Genomic DNA, 26,817 nt, shown 5'->3' with positions numbered 1-26,817 from the left:
ATATCTCTAATTTCCCTGAACTGAATCTTGTCAAAACAGCTTCTACATTATGCTTTTCTCAGTTTGAGGGTAATCATCAATACCCTCTCCCATGGTACTTGGCCAAAAGCACATTTCTCCATTTCTCTCATTTCTCCATGAGTAATTCCAGGCAACCCATAGTACTGAGGGAACCAGCTGTTGTCAAATGGGGGCTGGGAGAGTGGTGATGGACTGTGAGACCAGTGTTGTGACTTAGACTTGGGTGGGGTGCAGTAAGAATGACCTCATCTAGCTCAACCAACCTGCCATTGGCATTTTTCTTTTAAATGTAACCTTCATTTAACTAGGAAAGTCAGTTTAAGAACAAATTCTTATTTACAATGACAACCTACCGGGGAACAGTGGGTTAACTGCCTTGTTCAGAGATAGAACAAGGCATTTGTACCTTGTCAGCTCTGGGGATCGATCCAGCAACCTTTCGGTTACTGGCCCAACGCTCTAACCATTAGGCTAACTGCCTCCCCTAATGGGAAACAGTTTTCCACAATTCCTATTTTGCAATTCCACTGTTTTATTTTGAGGACTGCCTTTTGATGAAACAACCCATCCCCATGCTGTGGAAAAAACTCTGGAAGCTTGCTTCCAAGTGAACTGATACCTGGCTGCCATAATGATGGATTCTGGGTCTGTTTGTATCAAGTGTCTCAGAGTAGGACTGCTATTCTAGTATAAAGTCCCCCCTTTCCACGTGATGGATTCTGACTCCTAAACTTGGAATAGTGTTAATTATCAGGTATCCAATTGAAATATTGAGTGCTATGGTCTAGAGGGTCTACACTAGAAGTTAATGGTTATCTGTAGGAGGAATGTATATGGTAGAGGCAATAAAGCTTGGAATGTACTGAGTGCAGGGAAGACGATCATATGTTCGCAGGCACTGATAAGGGTGAATAGGTGTGGATTAGTGAGGAAGGGTGTCGAGGTCAGGTCACATTAAGAGAGAAGGAACAGTTTACTAATTGTCTGTGAGTTTAAATAAGTTCATTTAGAAATTAACACATGTAATATTATTCCTTTTGATCTAAGAGTCAAGACAGCAGGTCTCTGAACAACGTTTTCCCCTCTAATACTAAGGCATTGCACCGGCCTCAGTGTGTCAGCTCAACACAAATAACAGCAACTTTCAAATTAGAATATTGGTGCAGACTCTTTGACAAAGTACTTCACAGCATTTCCAGGAATCTTAAATAACATTTTCTGCAATAAGAACGATTCAACTCACCGCTTTAGCTCGAATGTCGTAGCCACACTGGGTGTTAATGACATCCTCCTACAATACGAAAGAGAGGATATTTATAAACGGTATATTCACAGCATTCGCCTAATTGACTCAATACCAAACCTGTGACAAGTTTGCAAACAGTAGATAGAAATGGATGCAGGGACTGCTAAGTGAGAGGATGGTTTAAAACAGGGGTTATTAATGAGCTTGATATAGGCATATGTATATTGACCTGTATAGTGAGCCAAACCATTAGCTTTTTTTATTTTATATAATGGATAATGTCAATGTCAAGGACTTATATTTTGTATGTGCATGTAGGCAAAGAAATGTAATTTGAAACTACATGCCATCTGGTCTTGTTGCATGCTAAAAAAAAAGAGATTTCATCATAAACATCTTCAAATAAGGCTCAGCTAGGGTTATGTAGCCTATTTGTATGCCGTTTGGCTGTAGTATGAGTGAATTCTGTGCGGCACAGGCTGGTTGTGTCCCTCCTTGTGTGTGTTGTATGAGTATGATTTATGGTTATGTGAAGTTAGCAACCGTGAAACGTTAGCCCCTTAAAAAGGGATTTGAGCTAAAATAGGAACACTGCCATCTAGCCAGTGCTTTTGACAGAGAGCGATTACGACATGGCTTCTGACTAGTCACAGAGAAACAACTAGGAAGGTATTGAGCTTTAAGCTACAGACTCTGCTAAGTGTGTTTGCAGGCCACTTTACTATTTCAAGTGTATTGGTATGGACTAATGCAATACGCTGGTGGCTGGACATTAGAATGGAGCATTTTGATAACTCCTCCAAATTAGTTTTTGCAATTGCACTAGTGATGTACTGACTGATCAACTCCAATAAAAGCAGTCTGTATTTCAGAGGATACTGGGTATAGTTCAGTGAAGTGAGAGTGGTGAGAGAACACGTACTGCCGGGTCTTTGGTGCAGCATGAAAAGGGCACTCCGCACTTCTCGCGACTTGGGTTGGAATCTGTGCAGTTGAAGTAGATGTTCAAGTTCCAGTCATCTGCCCCAAAGGCTCCACAACACTCCCACTGGAAAGGCCAAAGAGACAGAACAACATCCCGTTCAGACATCAACAACCTCTTCAAAGGGATATTCAGTGTCTTTTTTTATTTTTACCCATCTACCATTAGGTGATCTCTTTGCAAGGCATTGGAAAACCTCCCTGGTCTTTGCAATTGAATCAGTGTTTGAAATTCACTGCTCGACTGAGGGACCTTACAGATCATTTTATGTGACTTGTTCAGCAAATTTTTAGTCCTGAACTTATTTAGGTATTTCCGCTTTTAATTTTGTATTCATTTGTACAAATTTCTAAAAACATAATTTCACTTTGACATTATGGGGTATTGTGCGTAGGCCTGTGAAACAAAATCTCAATTGAATCCATTTTAAATTCAAGCTGTAACACAGAAAAATGTGTAAAAGGTCAAGGAGTGTGAATACTTTTTAAAGGCACTGTAGTTTTTTCTAGGTGTTCACTCTCAAAATCACACTTTTTAATTTTTTTATATAACAAAAATTGGATGTTCTAAGTCCACAACAATGCTTAAACCATATCAGGAGACCATTTTTGGATGTCTGTGAAATTTTGTGAAATCTATAAAACCTATTTTTTTGGAGGGTGCAGTTGCCCTTTAATTCAACTGAACACTGAGCAACTGATCATTTGGCTAGTGGTGTTTCTGTATTGGAGGCCTATAACAATGTTAGGAGCTGATGGTGGACTATAGGAAAAGGAGGGCCGAACAGGCCCCCATTAACATCGATGGGGCTGTAGTGGAGCGGGTTGAGAGTTTCAAGTTCCTTGGTGTCCACATCACCAACTAACTTTCATGGCCCAAACACATCAAGGCAGCTGTGTAGAGGTCAAGAGACTGAAAAAGATTTGGCATGGGTCCCCAGATCCTCAAAAGGTTCTATAGCTGCACCATCAAGAGCATTCAGACCAGTTGCATCACCGTCTGGTATGGCAACTGCTCGGCATCTGACCATAATGCGCTACAGAGGGTAGTGCGTATGGCCCAGTACATCACTGGGGCCAAGCTTTTTTTTATTTTTAAAGACTCGTCACCAAAGGCATAGACTGTTCTCTCTGCCACCACACGGCAAGCAGTACTGGAGTGCCAAGTTCCCCTTTGTTTTTACACTGTTGCTACTCGCTGTTTATTATCTATGCATAGTCACCTTACAAATTACCTCAACTAACCTGTACCCCCGCACATTGACTCGGTACCGGTACCCCCTGTATATAGCCTCGCTATTGTTATGTAATTTTTTTGTGTTACTTTTGACTTTATTATATTTTTTGACTTTAGTTAATTTAGTAAATATTTTCTTAACTCTTATTTCTAGAACTGCATTGTTGGTTAAGTAAGCCTTTCACAGTAAGGTCTACACCTGTATTCGATGCATGTGACAAATAAAATTTGATTTGAATGTAGACCCATTCTGTGGCAGCTTGCCCGTTAGGGAATTAGGGCTGCGCCCCACTTTTGATTGCCTCCCCCGCACCCCAAAAAAAATGGTGATTAAAAAAAAGTTATATTTTTCAATAAAAATAGTGTATTATATAATTCATAGATTATGTTTTAAATTCTCATAAAAGTGTGGTAAATGTTCAAAACAAGCTGTTGAGCTACTCTGCACCTCAGTGACTGCCAGCAGCAGCAGCTTCGACTCTGTGGGCGCATAGACTGTGCGAGCATTGCTTGGATTGTTTTGCCAGCTATTTGCTATGATGGGGAACTACCCTGGATTGTATTACAAAGCACCGGGTGTATCACAAAGCATGATCAATTAGCCAGCTACAGTAATTTTCAGAAACAGTTTGATGTTTTTGTCAAATTAACCAGTTATCTACCTATAAAAAGCAGCTAGCTAGCTAGCTCCCATGCCAATTTCAAGTCTTTCTAAACTAATATGAAAGTTAACTGGCTAGCGAATCATGCTTTGTGACATTGTTAGCTATTAGTTACATAATGTGTTTTCACTAATTGCATCTGCATGCTTTTTGCATTCTCCCTGGTGCACTTCTTCGTTGGTGAGCTGGCTGTTCGTTCTAAATAGTACAATCTAATCGGTTCAAAAAAAGCGGCAGCATGTGCAGCAGTGGTCATTCGGTTTCTGACATACAAAAGTGAAATAGGTGTATTTATACTTTTGTTCAAATGCACAGATCACTTCATACAGTATATATTTTCTAAGAAAATAACGGTAGTTAAACTTTGCATCATGTTTCTGTCATGCTGCTTTGTTGACAACTACCTTGCGCCGCGGATATTCAGCCAATAAGCAGGCCGCCGCTGCCCACAGTTTGTGAAACAAATGCCCTCCGATTGATACAAATCAACATGATATCATTCTGCCTTGAAGTATCAAAAACATATATAAAAAAAGAAAGATTTAATTAACATTTTTTATTTGGCCTTACTGCTATTAGCCCATACAAACGCATTGAATAACAGATTCCCCAAATGGAACAACAGATAGTTACCCCCCCAAAAATCTAAAGGAAGTTTGTTCTGAAGTGTCTGTCCTATATCTGAGAGATATTTTTTATTAAATGTTTACATGTATTTTATACCTTATTTTTGGCACTAAACAGTCTCCATATATACAGTTGAAGTCGGAAGTTTACATACACGTTAGCCAAATACATTTAAACTCAGTTTCACAATTCCTGACATTTAATCCAAGTAAAAATTCCCTGTCTTAGGTCATTTAGGGTCACCACTTTATTTTAAGAATGTGAAATGCCAGAATAATAGTAGAAAGAATAATTTATTTAAGCTTTTATTTCTTTCATCACATTCCCAGTGGGTCAGGAGTTTACAGATACAACTATTTTCTTTCTCATCAATTTACACACAATACACCATAATGACAAAGCAAAAACAGGTTTTTAGAAATGTTTTCAAATGTATTAAATAAAACACTCAAGTACCTTATTTACACAAGTATTCAGACCTTTTGCTATGAGACTCAAAATTGAGCTCAGGTGCATCCTGTTTCCATTGATCATCCTTGAGATGTTTCTACAACTTGACTGGAGTCCACCTGTGTTAAATTCAATTATCTGGACATGATTTGGAAAGGCACATATCTGTCTATTTAAAGGTCCCAGAGTTGACAGTGCATGTCAGAGAAAAAAAACAAGCCATGAGGTCGAAAGAATTGTCCGTAGAGGTCCGAGACAGGATTGTGTCGAGGCACAGATCTGGGGAAGGCTCTGCAGCACTCCAACAATCAAGCCTTTATGGTCGAGTCGCCCAACGGAAGTCACTCCTCTGTAAAAAGGCACATGACAGCCCGCTAAAGTACTAGGACCATGAGAAACAAGATTCTCTGGTCTGATGAAACCAAGATTGAAATCTTTGGCCTGAATGCCAGGAAACCTGGCACCATCGCTACAATGAAGCATGGTGGTGGCAGCATCATGCTGTGGGGATGATTTTCAGCAGCAGGCCCTGGGAGACTAGTCAGGATCGATTGAAAGATGAACAGAGCAAAGTACAGAGATCCTTGATGAAAACCTGTTCCAGAGCGCTCAGGACCTCAGACTGGGGGCAAAGACCCTAAGCACACAGCCAATCAACGCAGGAGTGGTTTCGGGACAAGTCTCTGAATGTCCTTGAGTGGCCCAGCCAGAGCCCGGACTTGAATGCGATCGAACATCAAAGGAGAGACCTGAAAATAGCTGTGCAGTGACGCTCCCCATCCAACCTGACAGAGCTTGAGAGGATCTGCAGAGAAGAATGGGAGAAACTCCCCAAATACAGGTGTGCCAAACTTGTAGCGTCATACCCAAAAAGACTCATCTGTAACCGCTGCCAATGGTGCTTCAACAAACTACTGAGTAAAAGGTCTGAATACTTATGTAAATGTGATATTTCAGTATTTTATTTTTTATAAATTAGCAAAAATGTATAAAAAACTGTTTTTGCTTTGTTATTATGGGGTATTGTGTGTAGATTGATGAGGGAATGATCATTTAAAAAAAAACAATTTTAGAAAGAGGCTGTAACGTAACAAAATGTGGAAAAAGTCAAGGGTTCTGAATACTTTCAGAAGGCACTGTACCTGCGTATAGCCCACACTACACCACTGGGTGCACCAGTAAATTATTAATCTTATCACACAGAAAGACAGTTCTGAAAAGATAACTGCTCTTACGTATTCTTGGGTGAAATCTATGAGATTCTGCAGGTCAATGTCATCCCGGTACGCCCGGATGTTGTTGTTGATGAAGAAGTTGAGCTGGTCCTTGATCCAGTCCTTGAAGACGAAGGCCAAGACTCCAGCTGTCAATTCCAGGAAGAAGATGATCCCCAGGAACACGGAGAACTGGAACAGAGCAATGTTGGCCAACACTTAATATGGGATACCCAGACAGAAAAATTGGCTCAAATTACTTATGATCAGGTGGTATACTGTTTTGCGATAGGACATTTTGTAAATGTATTTTTTGTTATTTTCTATTTAAAAATGTTTGTGGCCCATCCCCCCTCTTCGGAGGACAAAAATAACATTATTTGTTTTGTTACATGTACATTCTACACAGGTTTACGTATATGGCACTTTTTTCACACTAGTTACATAGCAAGAATATAGTTATTTGATATACAGTTGAAGTCGAAAGTTTACATACACCTTAGCCAAATACATTTAAACTCAGTTTTTCACAATTCCTGACATTTAATCCTAGTAACAAGTCCCTGTCTTAGGTCAGTTAGGATCACCACTTTATTTTAAGAATGTGAAATGTCCGAATAATAGTAGAGAATGATATATTTCAGTTTTTATTTCTTTCATCACATTCCCAGTGGGTCAGAAGTTTACATACACTCAATTAGTATTTGGTAGCATTGCCTTTTAAAAATGTTTAACTTGAGTCAAACGAGTCGGGTAGCCTTCCACAATAAATTGGGTGAATTTTGGCCCATTCCTTCTGACAGAGCTGGTGTAACTGAGTCAGGTTTGTAGGCTTCCTTGCTCGCACATGCTTTTTCAGTTCTGCCCACAAATTATCTATGGGATTGAGGTCAGGGCTTTGTGATGGCCATTCCAATAACTTGACTTTGTTGTCCTTAAGCCATTTTGCCACAACTTTGGAAGTATGCTTGGGGTCATTGTCCATTTGGAAGATCCATTTGTGATCAAGCTTTAACTTCCTGACTGATGTCTTGAAATGTTGCTTCAATATATCCACAATTTTCCTCTCTCATGATGCCATCTATTTTGTGAAGTGCACCACTCCTTCCTGCAGAAAAGCACCCTCACAACATGATGCTGCCACTCCCATGTCCGCGGTTGGGATGGTGATCTTCGGCTTGCAATATCTCCACCTTTTTCCTCCAAACATAACAATGGTCATTATGGCCAAACAGTTCTATTTTTGTTTCATCAGACCAGAGGACATTTCTCTAAAAAGTACGATCTTTGTCCCCATAGTCTGGATTTTTTATGGCGGTTTTGGAGCAGTGGCTTCTTCCTTGCTGAGCGGCCTTTCAGTTATGTCGATATAGGACTCGTTTTACTGTGGATGTAGATACTTTTGTACCTGTTTCCTCCAGCATCTTCACAAGATACTTTGCTGTTGCTCTGGGATTGATTTGCACTTTTCGCACCAAAGTACGTTCGTCTCTAAGAGACAGAACGTGTCTCCATCCTGAGCGGTATGACGGCTGCATGGTCCCATGGTGTTTATACGTGCATACTATTGTTTGTACAGATGAACGTGGTACCTTCAGGCATTTGGAAATTGCTCCCAAAGATGAACCTACAAAAAAAAAAAAATTCTCTGAGGTCTTGGGCTGATTTCTTTAGCTTTTCCCATGATGTCAAGTAAAGAGGCACTGAGTTTGAAAGTAGGCCTTGAAATACATTCACTGGTACACCTCCAATTGACTCAAATTATGTCAATTAGCCTATCAGAAGCTTCTAAAGCCATGACATAATTTTCTGGAATTTTCAAGCTGTTTAAAGGCACAGTCAACTTAGTGTGTGTAAACTTCTGACCTACTGGAATTGTGATACAGTGAATTATACGTGAAATAATCTGTCTGTAAACAATTGCTGGAAAGATTACTTGTGTCATGCACAAAGTAGATGTCCTAATCGACTTGCCAAAACTATAGTTTGTTAATTAACAAGAAATTTGTGGAGTGGTTGAAAAACGAGTTTCAATGACTCCAACCTCAGTGTATGTAAACTTCCGACTTCAACTGTACATTATATCTGGATAGATAGTACTTAAACACATTCGGTAAACATTATATATCGTGTTTTCAGTCATAACTATTATAGAATATGAGCTTTTAAACCCACCCCACAGCCCATCCCACCTATCTCCGTAAACCACCCCTTTATGATTTCCATGTGCCATATATTTTTCAACTGCTGTTTCACATAAATTCTGAACCTTTCTAAATCGCATAGTATCTACAGATTGTAAGTTAAATATGAATATTTCTAATAAAAGTATTATATTGTTGACTGATTTCAATATGGCTTTCCAAATCTCCAAACAGTGCTAAACATCTTTTTAGCAACCAGAAAAACATGTCCTTTAACTGGTTGTTATCTGACTTGGATATGTCATCGTGAAAAAAATTATGTGATTTCTACAACCAGCAAAACAGTTTACAGCCAGGACATGAAGTCATTATTTAGCATTCCAAATGTTTCCCACTGGATCAAAGCATATCACAGTATATGAAACATGAACATACATATTTGTAGATAAAGCAAATTAACTTTAAAAAAACTGAACTAATCAACACTGCCAGCCAAATATATTATGCAAACACATTAGTAATCACTTGTTGTTTTCAAGCTTTCTACTTTCAGCTACCCCCTGCATCACCCAGTTCAAGAGAGAGAATGAATCCATTCTGGACCTCTAACAATTCATTGCCAATCCATTCAACATTCCATTGACATTTTATAATAGAGCTCTTCTAAGATGTTGACTTGGTTTATAAGACTCAATATAAAACTTTTTGTCATAAACCTAAAACCCCCTTTCCTCTACACTCTTTGAAAAAAGACTTCCGAAAGGGTTCTTCGGCTGTCCCCATAGGATAAACATTTTTGGTTTCAGGTAGAAGCCTTTTGAGTTCCATGTAAAAATCCTCTGTGGAAAGGGTTCTACCTGGAACCAAAAAGGATTCTTCAAAGGGTTCTCCTATGGGGACAGCCGAAGAACCCTTTTAGGTTCTAGATAACACCTTTTTTCTAAGAGTGTACCTCATTTCTATCAAAGGCCCACCAATCCCCAGGGGGAAAAATGTTTCTGGTTGTTAAACTGGTTTTCTGGTTGAGAAGTCATCATATAACCAGGTTACAACCAAATGGTCTCTGTTACCCAAGGTCTCTTTCAAGACGACATCAAGAAGTCATGGGATAGAGGTCATATTTTGGTTGATATTACAACCTGATAAAGACATTATTTTCTGGATGTTAAAAAGATGTGAACAAAACGCCCTTATACTGACATAACCATGACTTCATAAAATACATCACAATGTAATAAAGAAGTCATTAAGACATAATTGTGAGCAATAATTCACCAGTCCAAACAACAAAAAACACACACTTGCTCCGTAAAGCTGTGGTTTAGTACACACATTGAGTGGCCCTATAATTGCTTGGTAGGGTAGGGTTAAGTATTGACAGGGGGATGAAAAATACTTCCAATGTTATGTCATATCAATGTAAAATATAATGCTCTCGTATAACAAGGAGAACATACAAACTTGAGAAGGAAAGAGTTCTCCCTCAGTGCTCCGATACAACCAGCAAAGCCAAGGATAAACATAACTCCTCCCACCACCAGGAAGAGCCAGACGGGGTCAAAGCCCCCCAGGTCTGTGATGGATGAGATGTTGGAGAGCACACCCTGGGGGGGAGAGAGAGGGGGGGGGGGGGTCACTAGATATAATAGTCAATAAGTTATGTTTTTTATTCATAGTCAATCATGTCAACTGTTTTATAGAGTTTGAAACACAAAGCTTGAGCAATGGAGACCTAATTGGACATACTAAAATGATTCCACTCTAGGATTCTCATGACAAAGACACAAGCATACAGTATATTGTACAAGGGCTCACACATGCACGCATGCACAAATCCACGCCCGGATATGTACACGCACACACATATATGCATGCACATACACACCGCCTTCATGACAGCTTAGAAATATAAGCCAAAATAAGAGCAAACACAATGAAGAAATTGGGATCCCTAAAAAATACAAATGAACCTGTGAATGTGTCCAATCCATTCAGGAGTCATTGTGAAGTCATGCTTCCCACTGGAAAACTCCAGTGTTTTTTTTTTTAAACATAAATAAATCACATGCAGGGCAGATGGGTGTGGAACACTATTTAACATGGGTCAGTCTCGTCATAGACTTATAAACCTGTGATCTATTAATATGACATATGATACTTCTTTATTGGTAGAACAGAAATAATAAATAACACTAGTATCTCTTCAGTAACACTTTACTTAAAGCCTGCAAGCATAATGCTTTATAACTTGTTATAAGCATGTATATGAGCCTTTATAATGTCTTATAAACAGGCTTATAATGTCGAAAGTCTATGTATGAACATTTCAACTAACTCAAATTGGCTGGTATGTAGTGTGGATCACTATTAAATAATTCTAAGACATTATGCTCAAAAAGTCTTACAATGCATTATAAGTGCATCATAATGCACTATTCCTGCAGACACTTGAAAGTGTTACAAATTCTTTGAGCAGTCAGCTAGCAGATCTTTTTTTTCTCCGCCTTTATTTAACAAGGTAGGCTAGTTGAGAACAAGTTCTCATTTACAACTGCGACCTGGCCAAGATAAAGCATAACAGTGTGAACAGACAACAACACAGAGTTACACATGGAGGAAACAATAAACAAGTCAATAACACAGTAGGGGGGAAAAAAAAGAGTCTATATACATTGTGTGCAAAAGGCATGAGGAGGTAGGCGAATAATTACAATTTAGCAGAATAACACTGGAGTGATAAATGATCAGATGGTCATGTGCAGGTAGCGATACTGGTGTGCAAAAGAGTAGAAAAGTAAATAAATAAAAACAGTATGGGGATGAGGTAGGTAAATTGGGTGGGCTATTTACCGATGGACTATGTACAGCTGCAGCGATCGGTTAGCTGCTCAGATAGCAGATGTTTAAAGTTGGTGAGGGAGATAAAAGTCTCCAACTTCAGTGATTTTTGCAATTCGTTCCAGTCACAGGCAGCAGAGAACTGGAAGGAAAGGTGGCCAAATAAGGTGTTGGCTTTAGGGATGATCAGTGAGATATACCTGCTGGAGCGCGTGCTACGGGGTGTTGCCATCGTGACCAGTGAACTGAGATAAGGCGGAGCTTTACCTAGCATGGACTTGTAGATGACCTGGAGACAGTGGGTCTGGCGACGAATATGTAGCGAGGGCCAGCCGACTAGAGCATACCGGTCGCAGTGGTGGGTGGTATAAGGTGCTTTAGTAACAAAACGGATTGCACTGTGATAAACTGCATACAGTTTGCTGAGTAGAGTATTGGAAGCTATTTTGTAGATGACATCGCCAAAGTCGAGGATCGGTAGGATAGTCAGTTTTACTAGGGTAAGTTTGGCGGCGTGAGTGAAGGAGGCTTTGTTGCGAAATAGAAAGCCTATTCTAGATTTGATTTTGGATTGGAGATGTTTGATATGAGTCTGGAAGGAGAGTTTACAGTCTAGCCAGACACCTAGGTCCACATATTCTAGGTCGGAACCATATAGGGTGGTGATGCTAGTCGGGCGTGCGGGTGCAGGCAGCGAACGGTTGAAAAGCATGCATTTGGTTTTACTAGCGTTTAAGAGCAGTTGGAGGCCACGGAAGGAGTGTTGTATGGCATTGAAGCTTGTTTGAAGGTTAAATAGCACAGTGTCCAAGGAAGGGCCAGAAGTATACAGAATGGTGTCGTCTGCGTAGAGGTGGATTATGGAATCGCACGCAGCAAGAGCAACATCATTGATATATACAGAGAAAAGAGTCGGCCCGAGAATTGAACCCTGTGGCACCCCATAGAGACTGCCAGAGGACCAGACAACATGCCCTCCGATTTGACACACTGAACTCTGTCTGCAAAGTAGTTGGTGAACCAGGCAAGTCAGTCATTAGAAAAACAGAGGCTACTGAGTCTGCCGATAAGAATATGGTGATTGACAGAGTCGAAAGCCTTGGCCAGGTCGATGAAGACGGCTGCACAGTACTGTCTTTTATCGATGGCGGTTATGATATCGTTTAGTACCTTGAGCGTGGCTGAGGTGCACCCATGACCGGCTCGGAAACCAGATTGCACAGCGGAGAAGGTACGGTGGGATTCGAGTTTCTGTTTGTTGACTTGGCTTTCGAAGACCTTAGAAGACCTGTTTGTTGACTTGGCTTTCGAAGACCTTAGATAGGCAGGGCAGGATGGATATAGGTCTGTAACAGTTTGGGTCCAGGGTGTCTCCCCCTTTGAAGAGGGGGATGACCGCGGCAGCTTTCCAGTCCTTGGGGATTTCAGACGATATGAAAGAGAGGTTGAACAGGCTGGTAATAGGGGTTGCGACAATGGCGGCGGATAGTTTCAGAAATAGAGGGTCCAGATTGTCAAGCCCAGCTGATTTGTACGGGTCCAGGTTTTGCAGCTCTTTCAGAACATCTGCTATCTGGATTTGGGTAAAGGAGAAGCTGGGGAGGCTTGGGCGATTAGCTGCGGGGGGGGTGGAGCTGTTGGTCGAGGTTGGAGTGACCAGGAGGAAGGCATGGCCAGCCGTTGAGAAATGCTTGTTGAAATTTTCGATTATCATGGATTTATCGGTGGTGACCGTGTTACCTAAACTCAGTGCAGTGGGCAGCTGGGAGGAGGTGCTCTTGTTCTCCATGGACTTTACAGTGTCCCAAAACTTTTTGGAGTTAGAGCTACAGGATGCAAATTTCTGCTTGAAAAAGCTGGCCTTTGCTTTCCTGACTGACTGTGTGTATTGGTTCCTGACTTCCCTGAACAGTTGCATATCGCGGGGACTATTCGATGCTATTGCAGTCCGCCACAGGATGTTTTTGTGCTGGTTGAGGGCTGTCAGGTCTGGAGTGAACCAGGGGCTATATCTGTTCTTAGTTCTGCATTTTTTGAACGGAGCATGCTTATCTAAGATGGTGAGGAAGTTACTTTTAAAGAATGACCAGGCATCAACTGACGGGATGAGATCAATATCCTTCCAGGATACCCGGGCCAGGTCGATTAGAAAGGCCTGCTCGCAGAAGTGTTTTAGGGAGCGTTTGACAGTGATTAGGGGTGGTCGTTTGACTGCGGACCCATAGCGGATACAGGCAATGAGGCAGTGATCGCTGAGATCCTGATTGAAGACAGCGGAGGTGTATTTGGAGGGCCAGTTGGTCAGGATAACGTATATGAGGGTGCCCTTGTTTACAGATTTAGGGTTGTACCTGGTGGGTTCCTTGATGATTTGTGTGAGATTAAGGGCATCTAGCTTAGATTGTAGGACTGTTAAGCATATCCCAGTTTAGGTCACCTAGCAGAACAAACTCTGAAGCTAGATAGGGGGCGATCAATTCACAAATGGTGTCCAGGGCACAGCTGGGAGCTGAGGGGGGTCAGCAGCAGGCGGCAACAGTGAGAGACTTATTTCTGGAGAGATTAATTTTTTAAATTAGAAGTTCGAACTGTTTGGGTATGAACCTGGAAAGTATGACATTACTATGCAGGCTAACTCCTCCCCCTTTGGCAGTCCTATCTTGACGGAAAATGTTTGGTGGCCTTCCTAAGCCAGGATTCAGACACAGCAAGGACATCAGGGTTGGCAGAGTGTACTAAAGCAGTGAGTAAAACAAACTTAGGGAGGAGGCTTCTGATGTTGACATGCATGAAACCAAGGCTTTTTCGATCACAGAAGTCAACAAATGAGGGTGCCTGGGGACATACAGGGCCTGGGTTTACCTCCACATCACCCGCGGAACAGAGGAGGAGTAGGATGAGGGTGCGGCTAAAGGCTATCAAAACTGGTCGCCTAGAGCGTTGGGGACAAAGAATAAAATGAGCAGATTTCTGGGCATGGTAGAATATATTCAGGGCATAATGCGCAGACATGGGTATGGTGGGGTGTGGGTACAGAGGAGGTAAGCCCAGGCACTGGGTGATGATAAGAGAGGTTGTATCTCTGGACATGCTGGTTGTAATGGGTGAGGTGTGGGAGGTGGGACTAAGGAGGTATCAGAGGTATGAAGAGTGGAACTAGGGGCTCCATTGTAAACTAAAACAATGGTAACTAACCTGAACAACAGCATACAAGGCATATTGACATTAGAGAGAGACATACAGCGAGGCATAAAGTAATCGCAGGTGTTGATTGGGAGAGCTAGATAAAACAACAGGTGAGACAACAACAGCTAATCAGCTAACACAACAACAGCAGGTAAAATGGCGATGACTTGGCAGAGAGGGTCGGATTAACTACACACAGAGCCTGAGTTCGCGACTGGGGCCGACAGATAAAAAATAAATAAACAATTAGTTATCTAATGATACAGGACACCCAGGGATCTCAGCTGGACTCACCTTCTCGCTCCATGCCCAAAGCCCTATGCCAAGGAACGCCACTCCAAGTAACTGTGAACAGACAGACAGACAAGTATTTTTGATATGAGTTATTAATATAAAACTAAAGACATGCTCTCTGGCTTATCGACTGAGTTGTGGTTAAGGAAAATGATTCCAACATTAAATCAACCATCAAGATATGAGAAATGTACTGAATGTTGTTAAGGTTAACATCAACCAATTATTTCTCAAATGTAGGAGGATTCGTGCAATTTTCCAGACAGGAATTTAGAACTGCCATAACTCTATGGAGTGGGACTAAAATGCAAAATTGTGTAACCCTAAAATAATGTGAACAAAAATATTAAAGAACAACAGCCTCCTGCATTTCCATCAATGCATACTACCAACACCCCTAAAAGCTATTGATGAGGGAAAACAGATCTTAGACCAGGCTCGACTAGGCCTGGACTAATTCTGGACTAAAGAACACTCTAAGGGCCAGTTTCCTTGATACAGATTAAGTCTACTAAAAACCATGTTCAAATTGAGATTGTCCATTGAAAATTATTCTTAGTCAAAGAGGCATATATTCAGGAAACTGGCCCAGAATCTCCAAATAGAAAGCGCTTTTTAGTCCAGGACTATGCTTAATTGTGTCCAGTGAACCTGCCTATAGGTTTTATTTCAATGGATGGATCTACATCCTTACAGCAGAAGTCAAACATAAGTGAATTAATATAGGGCACATCCATCTGTAACAAATAGATTTGCCTCACAGTGTATTAGAGTGCTGTAGTGTACATTTAACCTGAAGTTCATATCATCTGTCAGGTTATGCTGTACAAGATGTGAGGATCTACAGTACATGAAAATAAATAATTAGCCCAAAATTATTTGTATTATTTTTTGAAAAGACAAGGATTCCGTCAGTAGTCTATTGAATGTAGAATCTAACCTATCAATCAGCACGGGAACATCTTACAATGGCAACAAATGGTAGGCACTGTGTCAACAGATATCACAGACTATACTGTACGACTCAAACAATCAATCCGATGTATAATGGTTCACTTCAGAAGACATAGTCGAAACACGTCGCATGCACCATATCTGCATTTGCTTTCTGGTCTTTTTGGAGTGTATTGATGGTAAAAATGATATAATGTGTTACAACGTCAATACATTTGTATTTACATGTAATCTCTTATCTCTTTAGATATACTGTAGATGTAATTCATGCCCCCTTATCCTTTAGTGCCACTCAACCTATTGTCACTTGGCAATCATGAATTTTGGGTCCCACATTACATTGTCCCTTAGGATAGATTTGAATAGAATAGATACACTATTGTCCATTTCATAAGAAACTGAAATTTGTATACTGTATATATCAACCTGCCCCCATATACTGTATATATACACACATGTTGAGAGGTGCAGTGTCAGCCACAGAGCTGGAGAGCAGTTTAAGTGTAAATGGCTTGCTCAGATGCACAAATGCAGTTGATGGTACCTGCCAGTATACTTCTGTAATATTTGTGTTGTGGAGAAATGACCAGGCAGGAGACGGGAGTACAGTTAGTTTTCGTTTAGTCAAAACCCCTCGTGCTCTACAGTTCGCGGTACCCCAGTGCGCATGTGCATTTCCTATTAGGTGTAGTAACGTAACACTGCCGTAATGCATTACTGCTTAGTAACAGCACAGTAACTAATATAAACAGATGTAGATCCCAGATACTACACTCCTCCCCCATAGTGTTTAACTCCCAGAGAACAAGGTAAATATGTTAGGTAACTACTAATGCAATATCTGAGCAATGCATTCTTAAACATGTTTCAACTACTGGGTTGAAGCAGACTTTTCAGAGCCCAGCACAAATCCAGGGGATTATTCTGCCCCGAAGATGGAGTTTGTGTCCTAATAACTAACCCAGGTAATGTCCTTTTTCTTTCCTTTTATCTAGGACATATTAAAGTGTTTGTTTTACTGTCCGTTACCTCCTTAACCAGCTCAACTCACAGGTCAAGCTTTTGAGGTGCCCTTCGCTGTCGAATAGGATATCTCCGCTCCTCCTGGGCTTCCTGTGGTGGGCCAGGTTCGGGTGGAAGGTCAGGCTCTGTCTCCGTACGTCCACAGTCAGGAGAATAGTCCTGGGGGTCGTTATTGTTCTTGTTCTCTCGGCATGTCTCTGCTGGGGCGTTGGACCGTAGCAGATGATCCACATGAACGTTGACCTGGCGATGACCAATTTGGACTTGGTAAGTCAAAGGTCCTCTGCGTTGCAAGATCACACCTGAGTTCCACAGGCGCTTGGGGTGTCTGAAATCACGTACCATCACCCTCTCTTCCTCTTTGAATTCTCTGACAGTCTTTGAGTGTCTGTCATGAGCTTTCTTCTGCTGTAGCTGGTGCTTTGCCACAGTGCTTGACAAGTCTGGTTTCAACAATGTCAGGCGGGTACGTGGTTGGCGTTTCAGAAACAGTTCAGCTGGTGTACATTCCGTTACTGTGTGTGGTGTGTTACGGTAAGTAAACAGGAACCGCGGAAGCCTTTGGTGGGTGGGCACAGACTGAACCTCGAGTCTAGTCCAGGCCTTCTTAAAGGTTTGCACAGCTCTCTCCGCTGCTCCGTTTGATGCCGGATGGTAAGGTGGTGACAGGATGTGCCTTACTCCATTGTTCTTGAGAAACATTTCAAAATCGTTTGACGTGAACGGAGGGCCATTGTCCGATACGAGCTCCTTGACTAGTCCAAAGGATGCAAACAGGTGTCTGAGAAGATTGATGGTCTTCTCAGCTGTGGTCAGTTGAGTAGGGAACACTTCCATCCACTTGGAATGGACATCAACGACAACAAGGAAATGTTGCTTGTCAATTTCGGCGTAATCCACATGGATGCGTTCCCAAGGTGTAGCAGCCCAGGACCATGGATGAAGAGGCGCAGCAGCAGGCTTGTTGCGAACAGCTTCACAAGGTGAGCAGTGGCCTACATGCTGTTGAATGTCCTGATCCAGTCCAGGCCACCACAGATAACTGCGAGCGAGTGCTTTCATTCGAGTGATCCCTGGATGTCCCTCATGCAGGTCAGATAGCAGTCTCCTCTGGAATCTGTGAGGTACCACCACCCTTGATCCCCACAGAACACACCCTTGATCAGTGGACAACTGGTCTTTCTTGGAGATGAATGGACGAAGGTTATCGTCATTTACGAAGGTTGGCCAACCGCCTAATGTTAAGTCCAAGACTTTGGAAAGCACTGGGTCTTTCCTTGTTTCCTCTGCTATGTCAGAAGCAGATATGGGCAGTTCATCAATGAGATAGATCTGGAAGACTGCTCTATCATCTTCACTGTCGGAGTCACTATTGCATGGTAGTCTTGATAGTGCATCGGCATTTGCGTGATCACTGGATCGTCTGTACTCAATCTCGTAGTCGTAGGCTAACAATATCAGAGCCCAACGTTGCATTCAAAGTGCAGCAAGGGTTGGTATAGCTGATTTTGGTCCAAGGATGGCCAACAGAGGCTTGTGATCTGTCAGCAGTTGGAACTTCCTTCCGTACAGGTATTTGTGAAACTTCTTCACTCCGAATATTATGCTCAGGGCTTCCTTCTCAATTTGAGCATAATTTTTCTCGCTTGGTGACAGAGTCCGTGATACAAATGCAATAGGGTGTTCTTCACCTGACGGTAGAACATGTGAGATGATGGCTCCTACTCCGTATGGAGATGCATCACACGCAAGTCTCAGCTTAATCTCTGTGTTGTAGTGGGCAAGCCACTTGCTCTTTAGCAGATGCTGTTTGCAAGTCTTGAATGCTTCTTTGCATTGTGGGGACCAATTCCACTTTGTATTGGCCTGCAGCAGTTGGTGAAGCGGATGCAACAATGTGGACAAGTTTGCCACAAACTTTCCGTAATAGTTCAGGAGCCCCAAAAATGACCTCAGCTCTGAGATATTAGTGGGTGCTGGTGCGTTTACGATTGCTTCCACCTTGCTGTTGGTTGGGTGCAGGCCTTGTGCATCAATCTTGTATCCGAGATACTCCACTGAGTCCTGGAGGAACTCACACTTGCTGCGTTTCATTCTCACTCCGTATTTCTCCAGTCTTGACATCACTTTGTCCAGCACTACAAGGTGCTCTGCAATGTTTGGTGCTGACACGAGGATGTCGTCCATGAAGCACACAACATTGTCTATACCGTCCAAGATCTGATCCATTTTGTGTTGGAATATCGCTGGAGCTGTCGAGATTCCATAGGCCAAGCGATTGAATCTGAATAGCCCCTTGTGTGTATTGATGGTCAGATACTGTTCTGACTCCGGATCCAGCTTCAGTTGCTGATAAGCGAATGCCAGGTCCAGCTTACTGAAAACCTTCCCACCAGCTAGAGTGGCAAACAGATCTTCAGCGTTTGGTAGTGGATATTCCTCTGGTAGTATGCAGCGATTTACTGTGACCTTGTAGTCACCGCACATTCTGACGGTCTTGTCTTTCTTTGGGACTACAACAATCGGAGCGGCCCAGTCGTTCCTCGCTACTTTCGTGATTATGTTATTCTTCTGTAGGCGGTCCTGTTCCTTCTCTACTGCTTCCTTAAGAGCATAGGGAACTGGACGTGGTTTGTGAAAGATAGGCTTGGTTCCTTCTTGCACTCTGACTTTTGCTGTGAAGTCTTGTATTTCACCGTAGCCATCTTTGAAAAGTTATTTGTGCTTCTCCAGCATGTTAGTGAGTGTAGCCTGACTCACTGGTTTGTCATTTCTCAGACTGAAGATTTCTCCCCAGTTCAACTTGATCTTTTGTAGCCAGTTTCTGCCTAGCAAGGCTGATTTTTCTCCTTTAACAATGACAAGCGATAGCGTCCACTCCTTCCCTTCATACCGGACTGGTACCTGGATCTGCCCTAACACAGGAATAGTGTCACCAGTGTATGAAGAAAGGCAGATGGACGCGGGCTGTAGAGGGCACTCTTTCAGTTTTTCTTTGTAGAGTCTCTCTGGAACCAGAGATACAGACGCTCCGGTGTCCAGCTGCATTTTAACCTGTTTTCCAGCTAACTCCATATTGAGATAGATTCCATATTTTAGTTGTTGAGCTGTGTACACTGTGAACAGTTCCACTACTGTTTCAGTTGTACCTTCCTCGTCTTGTGCTGCGTCTGACACTTTGTGCGCTCTTGCTGTGCGTTTTGAGGCCTTACACACTCTCTGTAAATGTCCAACCTTTCCACAATTGTGGCACTTTTCATTTTGGAATCGACATTCACTGTGCTGATGATTATCTCCCCCACATCTGTAGCAAATTGGCTTAGACCTTTGAGATGTGGGCTGCTTTGTTCTTGTGTAACCTTGAGGACGGGACTGAAAAAAGTGTGACTTTTGTGAGCTTTTTCCACCACGTGCATCACTGACCTTGTGAACACCTTTCTGACGTTCTGCATGTCCCGATAGCTCAACAGTATCCCTGTGGGCAAGCTCGAGTCCAAGTGCTATATCACAGGCTTTCTTAAAGGTCAGGTCCTTCTCTGAAAGGAGCCTTCTGTGATATGCTTCACCTGTGAGACCACATACAAACTTGTCTCGGAGAGCATCATCAAGAAATCGTGCAAACTCACATGTACTTGCCAGCCTTTTCAAAGCAAGGATGTAGTCAGCCACGGTTTCCCCTTGACTCTGGTGACGTTGGTAAAATCTGAAACGTTCTGCAATGAGAATTGGCTTAGGCTTGAAATACCTTGAAAGAGTTTCAGTCAGTTCTGCATAGTTCAACTCCACTGCTTTCATTGGTTCAATGAGACCTTTCAGCAATCCATACTCAGTTGGACCCAAAACACTGAGAAATACGTCTGCTTTCTTTTCATCTTTGATTTCATTTGCAGCCAGCCAACGCTCAAAACGCTCCAAATAGGAATCAAAATCCTCTTTTGTAGCCTCAAACTCTGGTACTCGACCAATGGTTGCCATTTTCACAGTTAATTGTTCAGTTTCCTTATATTCCTTAATTTTCTGAATTTTCATCTAATTCTTCACTTCAGAAGTTTCTGCAATTACTTCATTCACTGCACTCATTTGTAATAATGTACACACCGTGTTACGTTCCTTCTTCCTTTTTCTTCTTGCCAATATTTCTCCACTGAGATCGCCTAATTTCAATGGGTTCAATGAGACAGTTTTTTTATTTAACCACCAGAGGGCAGTGTCGCTATTCTGGACTCCAATAGTCTTGCTACTTGGCAGCTCCTGAATACTGTACTAGCAGTGCTAGCAGTGCTTAGCCTTCTCTACTGGCGAAAATAATAATAAAATAACTGACGAATTACATAATTATTTTGAGTTTCATTACTCACGCAACATTCTTCCCTTCAAGCAATGTCCGTTTATGTAGTTTAATCACCTCGTCGCCACTGTAATATTTGTGTTGTGGAGAAATGACCAGGCAGGAGACGGGAGTACAGTTAGTTTTCGTTTAGTCAAAACCCCTCGTGCTCTACAGTTCGCGACACCCCAGTGCGCATGTGCATTTCCTATTAGGTGTAGTAACGTAACACTGCCGTAATGCATTACTGCTTAGTAACAGCACAGTAACTAATATAAACAGATGTATATCCCAGATACTACAACTTCCAGTTCAGTTGCCACTTTTTTGCTTGAACCAGAAATATTCCAGTTACTGGTCCATCTAGGCAACCTGCCGCCATGGTAGGCAGGCACAATGAAATTACCGTAGAGAAAAATATGAATATGATAGAGTATTGTGACAGTAGACTACTTAGGCTATAACTTGAGTAATTACATGTTAACATTACATTTGAAATTTTGCATGTTGCAAACATGTACGTTGAAAACGTTGCGCTGTAGCCGACCTGCCAGTTTATTAGGTACACCCATCTAGTACTGGGTTGGACCCCCGTTGCCTCCAGATCAGCCAGAATTCTTCTCGGCATGGATTCTACAAGTCGGAAACATTCCACAGGGATGTTGGTCCGTGCTGACACGATGGCATCATGCAGTTGCTGCAGATTGGACAGCGGTACACCACCACCACTAGCCTGTGCCGTTGATACCAGGCAGGATGGGTCCATGGAATTATGTTACTTACACCAAATCCTGACTCTGCCATCAGCATGACGCAACAGAAACCACGACTCATAGGACCATGCAATGTTTTTTCCCACTCCTCAATTGTCCAGTGTTGGTGATGGCGTGCCCACTAGACTCGCTTATTTTTGTTTTTAGCTGATAAGAGTGGAGCCCCGGTGTGGTCGTCTGCTGCAATAGCCCATCCGTGACAAGGATCGAAGAGTTCCGAGATGCCGTTCTGCACACCACTGTTGTACTGCACTGTTATTTGTCTGTTTGTGGCCCGCCGGTTAGTTTGCAAGATTCTTGCAATTCTCCTTCAACCTCTCTCATCAACAAGCTGTTTTTGCGCACAGGACTGCCGCTGACTGGATGTTTTTAGTTTGTCGCACCATTCTCAGTAAACCCTAGACACTGTCGTGCGCGAAAAGCCAAGGAGGACAGCCGTTTCTGAAATACTGGATCCAGAGCTCCTGGCATTGACATACCACGCTCAAAGTTGCTTGTTCTGCCCATTCTAATGTTCAATCCAACAGTAACTGAATGCCTCGATACCCGTCTGCCTGCTTTATATAGCAAGCCATGGCCACTTGACTCACTGTCTGTAGGAGCAATCCATTTTCATGAATGTGGTGATGTACCTAATAAACTGTCCGGTGAGTGAAAATCTACTCTAGGCCATAATTACATATAGGCCCCAATGCAGTATGGCTATAGGGTTCAGTGGAGAATGCAATTCATTTTCACAGATTTGGAGGCAAGGCCTCAGTTCATGCATTCTACAGCCTACTGACAATTGATTAGATGTACGGCCAGAAGGAAACATTGTATCAGATAAAGTCGTTATTTTTCTAAATACCCTGCATGTTGACATAATTGTCATGGACAGTGATGTTGCCAACTTTCTCACTACCAAATAAGGGACAAAATGTGGCGTGGCGCCAAGGCGGTGTGGGTATGGTGTTGTGTGAATAAATATACAGTGTATATCATATTCTTATTCAATTGGAAAGGCAAAACATTTGTATATTCCATTTACTCAATAGCTTTACTAAAACTGTATCATTATGTAAACTTATGTGAATAAACCTCAAAATAAATGATCAAAGAAATCACAATTTGGACCTTTACAGCTATTTTTTTTTTTTTTACAATTCAAATGCAAAACAGGAAGAAAGGGCATGAGTCACTCACCAAGTCTACTTTTTCTATGGATATTTGTTGCTGCTCTTGACTGATTCAAGCAGCCCTTTGTATAGCCAGAGAGAAGTCATTACATGACAAGTCACAGTTCACAGATATTTGAAGTTCATCAGAGAGAAAATCCTCTCCACAAAGGCATTTGAGCCTCCTGGCACACTGAGGACAAATGAGACAATCCTGAACATGTTGATCAAGTTGGCTTTCCCTAGGTTTTGGAAAACTGCCACCCACTTCTCACTGGTGGATGTTCTGGTATCCTGTCTGGCTTTCTGTATTTCCTCCCAGCTAGCACAAAACTCTTCAGAGTTGGTCCATACTGACTGTCTCTGTCATTTTGAGGGCTGCTCCAGGTCAGTGAAGGAGAGCTCCCCAAAGAGGACGATTGGTTTCAGTTTCACCATTACATATTCTGGTGAGAAATCAAACCACTTGTCAATGTATGTAATGACAGTGTCATAGAACTTCCCGTTGCTGCTTGGAACTTTGTGCTGACAGTTGTTTGTCAATCAGCTGCTTGGTCTGTGATCCCAAAAAACAAAACTGTCCTGTTTCCGCTGAAGCATCTTCATTTTGAACTTTTAGACTTCCTCGTAAACATCTGATGCAGAGCGTTGATTCCTCCAGGTTTTTTATGAGTTGGTCAAAAACACACCCCACGTTGTGGAGAAAGCACAGATAAATCTCAGCAGCTTCATACTCATATTGCTAGCACCGATATTGCTAGCACCTTTAGCTAGCGTGGCTTTCTTGTGCATTTCTGTGGCTGCATGCTGAGTTAGGTCATTCTTCCCTCCATGGCCAATTGAGAATACAAGACGGAATAACGCCGCCACCTCTTATTTCCTTGATATGCCACACCGACCGAACAACAACAGACATGACTTTGCAGGAATTGCCGCGTTTACGCTATACTGTGATTGGATGAATATAGGACAAACCAATTTCGCCCAGTATAAATCCTGGCTAATACGAGACAGTTGGCAACCCTAATTCATTGTTATATGATGTAAACTATAGCTTGCATTTAATTTAAGGAATGCCATGAGCAGTAGGACCTACAGATTTAATGACCAAAAACATATCCAGTATGACGTAATCACATATGGATACTTATAATGACAACGAGCAGCAGGGGGAAAGCTGTCTGTATAGGTCCGGACCCCGCGTTTATCAAAATAAACCATAATTATACTATTTCAGTTCAACATTGCTGCACCTACCATCGATTCGGCTATTATTGGAGTCCCGTACGTTAGTCTCCTGATAAAGCCCCTATTCAACGCTAATAACGGTCGACCAATAACCTAATGTGCACTGCATTCATATTTCAATTCGTTCAATTATCTTATTTATTGCATCCCTTGATGTAAGACATAAAAAACATTCATGACACAAATTCCTTGCCCATTTGCCCCCATATATGAAACGCAGGCCAAGGTTAAAAAGCATTTCAATATGATGTAGGCTAGTCTACAAAGCCATTATAGACACTGAACACGTGATTTAGCACACTTACTTACCCAAAATATTATATTGAATCCAAATATGAAATATTTGATACAGCAACTGACTTCATGAGCCTTGAAATGCTTTCCGGACATCATTTAGCTCGTATTTACAAATGTCGCCCACCAGAATAGGGTTAAATCATATCCAATCTGGTTTACTTTCGACAGATCGTTTCGTAAAACCCACAGTTAACGGTTCAACCAGTAGAAATGCTCTGACAATTGTTCAACATCTTGCTTCCTCTTTGACATGCGTAGGGTCACAAACTATCTGCTTCAAAACAAATACAGAAGGTCGTATCCTAAATATATTTTTCCACCATACAGTATATAAACCGGACCAAATTAAAACCTTTCGTCATTCGAGTCTAGTCCATGATCTAGACATGGCTGTTATTTGATAGACGTGTCCGCCGACCAACGAGAGTTATATATGCTACGTTCAAAACAACCGGGAACTCGGAAATCTACAACTGCCGAATTCAGTGCGTTCAGAAACACTGGGAAAATCGATTTGAACGGTTATTCAACTCTGAATTCCTTTTTCTCGAGCTCCGACTTTCCGACCTGAAATTCACTGAGGTCATGATTTTACCTGATTTTACACTGAGGTCGAGTTCCCTGTTATTTTGAACAAGGCAATAGATCTATACCAAATATGTTTATAACTAACCCAAGATAGATCACAGCCTGTCGTTTCCAGTGGGAACAAATTAGTCATAGTTGGCAGAACAATTAGGAGGGGGGCAGAGCCAAGCACCATCTAGCGAGATCCTATTGGCGCGTTCTAGCAGTATTTGCATATTTACGTAAGAGAACGCCTACTCTGTGAAGTGCGCGTGTGCAAAACTAGATTCGCCCTAGCACTCCTTCAAATCAACGCTTCTTTTTTTCCCTTTTTCCTGGACTAAATTAGTTTAATTGTTTAGAAACTATGTAATCTGGACAATTGTCAAATTGTTGTTTGGGGACATGTGTGTGTGTGCGTGTGAATGGGGGGAATTGTAAATTTATGCCCGGATTTTATCCCCAGATGTTGTGTTAAACACTATACAACAAAGCTTTCTTAGTGTCCTACAAGCTTTCTCTGCCCTTAACCTTGTTCTGAACACCTCCAATGTGGTTTGGTAAGAAGAATGCCCTCTCACCATAGGTGTGATTACTACCTCTGAGGGTTTAGAGCTTGAGGTAGTCACCTCATACAAGTATTTGAGAGTATGGCTAGATAGTACACTGTCCTTCTTTCAGCACATATCAAAGCTGCAGACTAAAGTTAAATCTAGACTTGGTTTCCTTTATATTAATCGCTCCTCTTTCACCCCAGCTGCCAAACTAATCTTGATTCAGATGGCCATCCTACCCATTAATCGCTCCTCTTTCACCCCAGCTGCCAAACTAACCCATCCTACCCATGCTAGATTACGGAGACATAATTTATTGATCGGCAGGTAAGTGTGCTCTCGAGCAGCTAGATGTTCTTTATAGGTACTGAGAGAAGGACAGTATACCACCTAGCCATACTCCCAAGTACTTGTATGAGGTGACTACCTCAAGCTCTAAACCCTCAGAGGTAGTAATCACACCTGTGGGGAGAGGGACATTCTTCTTACCAAACCACATGGCCTTTGTTTTGGAGGTGTTCAGAACAAGGTTAAGGGTAGAGAAAGCTTGTAGGACACTAAGAAAGCTTTGTTGTGGAGCATTCAACACAAAATCTGGCTAGGGGCCAGCTGAGTATAAGACTATATCATCTGCATATAAATGGATGAGAGAGCTTCCTACTTTCTGAGCTATGTTATTGATGTAAATTGAGAAGAGCGTGGGTCTAGGATTGAGCCTTGGGGTACTCCCTTGGTGACAGGCAATGGCTGAGACAGCATATTTTCGGACTTTATACACTGCAAAGGTAGTTAGCAAACCAGGCCAAAGACCCCTCAAAGACACCAATACTCCTTAGCCGGCCCACAAGAATAGAATGGTCTACCATATCAAAAGCTTTGGCCAAGTCAATAGAAATAGCAGCACAACATTGCTTAGAATCAAGGGCAATGGTGACATCATTGAGGACCTTTTAGGTTGCAGTGACATATCCATAACCTGAGCGGAAACCAGATTGCATACCAGAGAGAATACTATAG

At 42.0% G+C, this 26,817-nt stretch overlaps 1 protein-coding gene across 5 annotated transcripts in view; it reads right to left on the bottom strand.

The window, feature by feature from the left end:
• Positions 1-25,097, bottom strand: part of LOC139374920 (tetraspanin-5-like) — a 38,380-nt gene extending 13,283 nt beyond the window's left edge. For 2 of the 5 annotated variants that reach the window (XM_071116155.1, XM_071116153.1), the window contains exons 1-5: positions 24,692-25,026; positions 14,901-14,951; positions 6,460-6,630; positions 2,190-2,315; positions 1,265-1,312 (exon numbers count right to left, since the gene is read on the bottom strand). In XM_071116155.1, coding sequence (XP_070972256.1) covers positions 1,265-1,312; positions 2,190-2,315; positions 6,460-6,630; positions 14,901-14,951; positions 24,692-24,775 — 480 coding nt within the window. In that variant the 5' untranslated portion in view covers positions 24,776-25,026. Of the gene's footprint in view, positions 1-1,264; positions 1,313-2,189; positions 2,316-6,459; positions 6,631-10,039; positions 10,187-14,900; positions 14,952-24,691 lie in introns of all 5 variants that reach the window. The other 3 variants (XM_071116152.1, XM_071116150.1, XM_071116154.1) reach the window with 3 other exon arrangements.
• Between the last annotated feature and the right edge of the window lie 1,720 nt (positions 25,098-26,817).

This window comes from Oncorhynchus clarkii, chromosome 19 (assembly GCF_045791955.1).
Source record: "Oncorhynchus clarkii lewisi isolate Uvic-CL-2024 chromosome 19, UVic_Ocla_1.0, whole genome shotgun sequence".
NCBI classification, from domain to species: Eukaryota; Metazoa; Chordata; class Actinopteri; order Salmoniformes; family Salmonidae; genus Oncorhynchus; species Oncorhynchus clarkii.
This window is presented reverse-complemented; position numbering and strand designations above follow the sequence as displayed.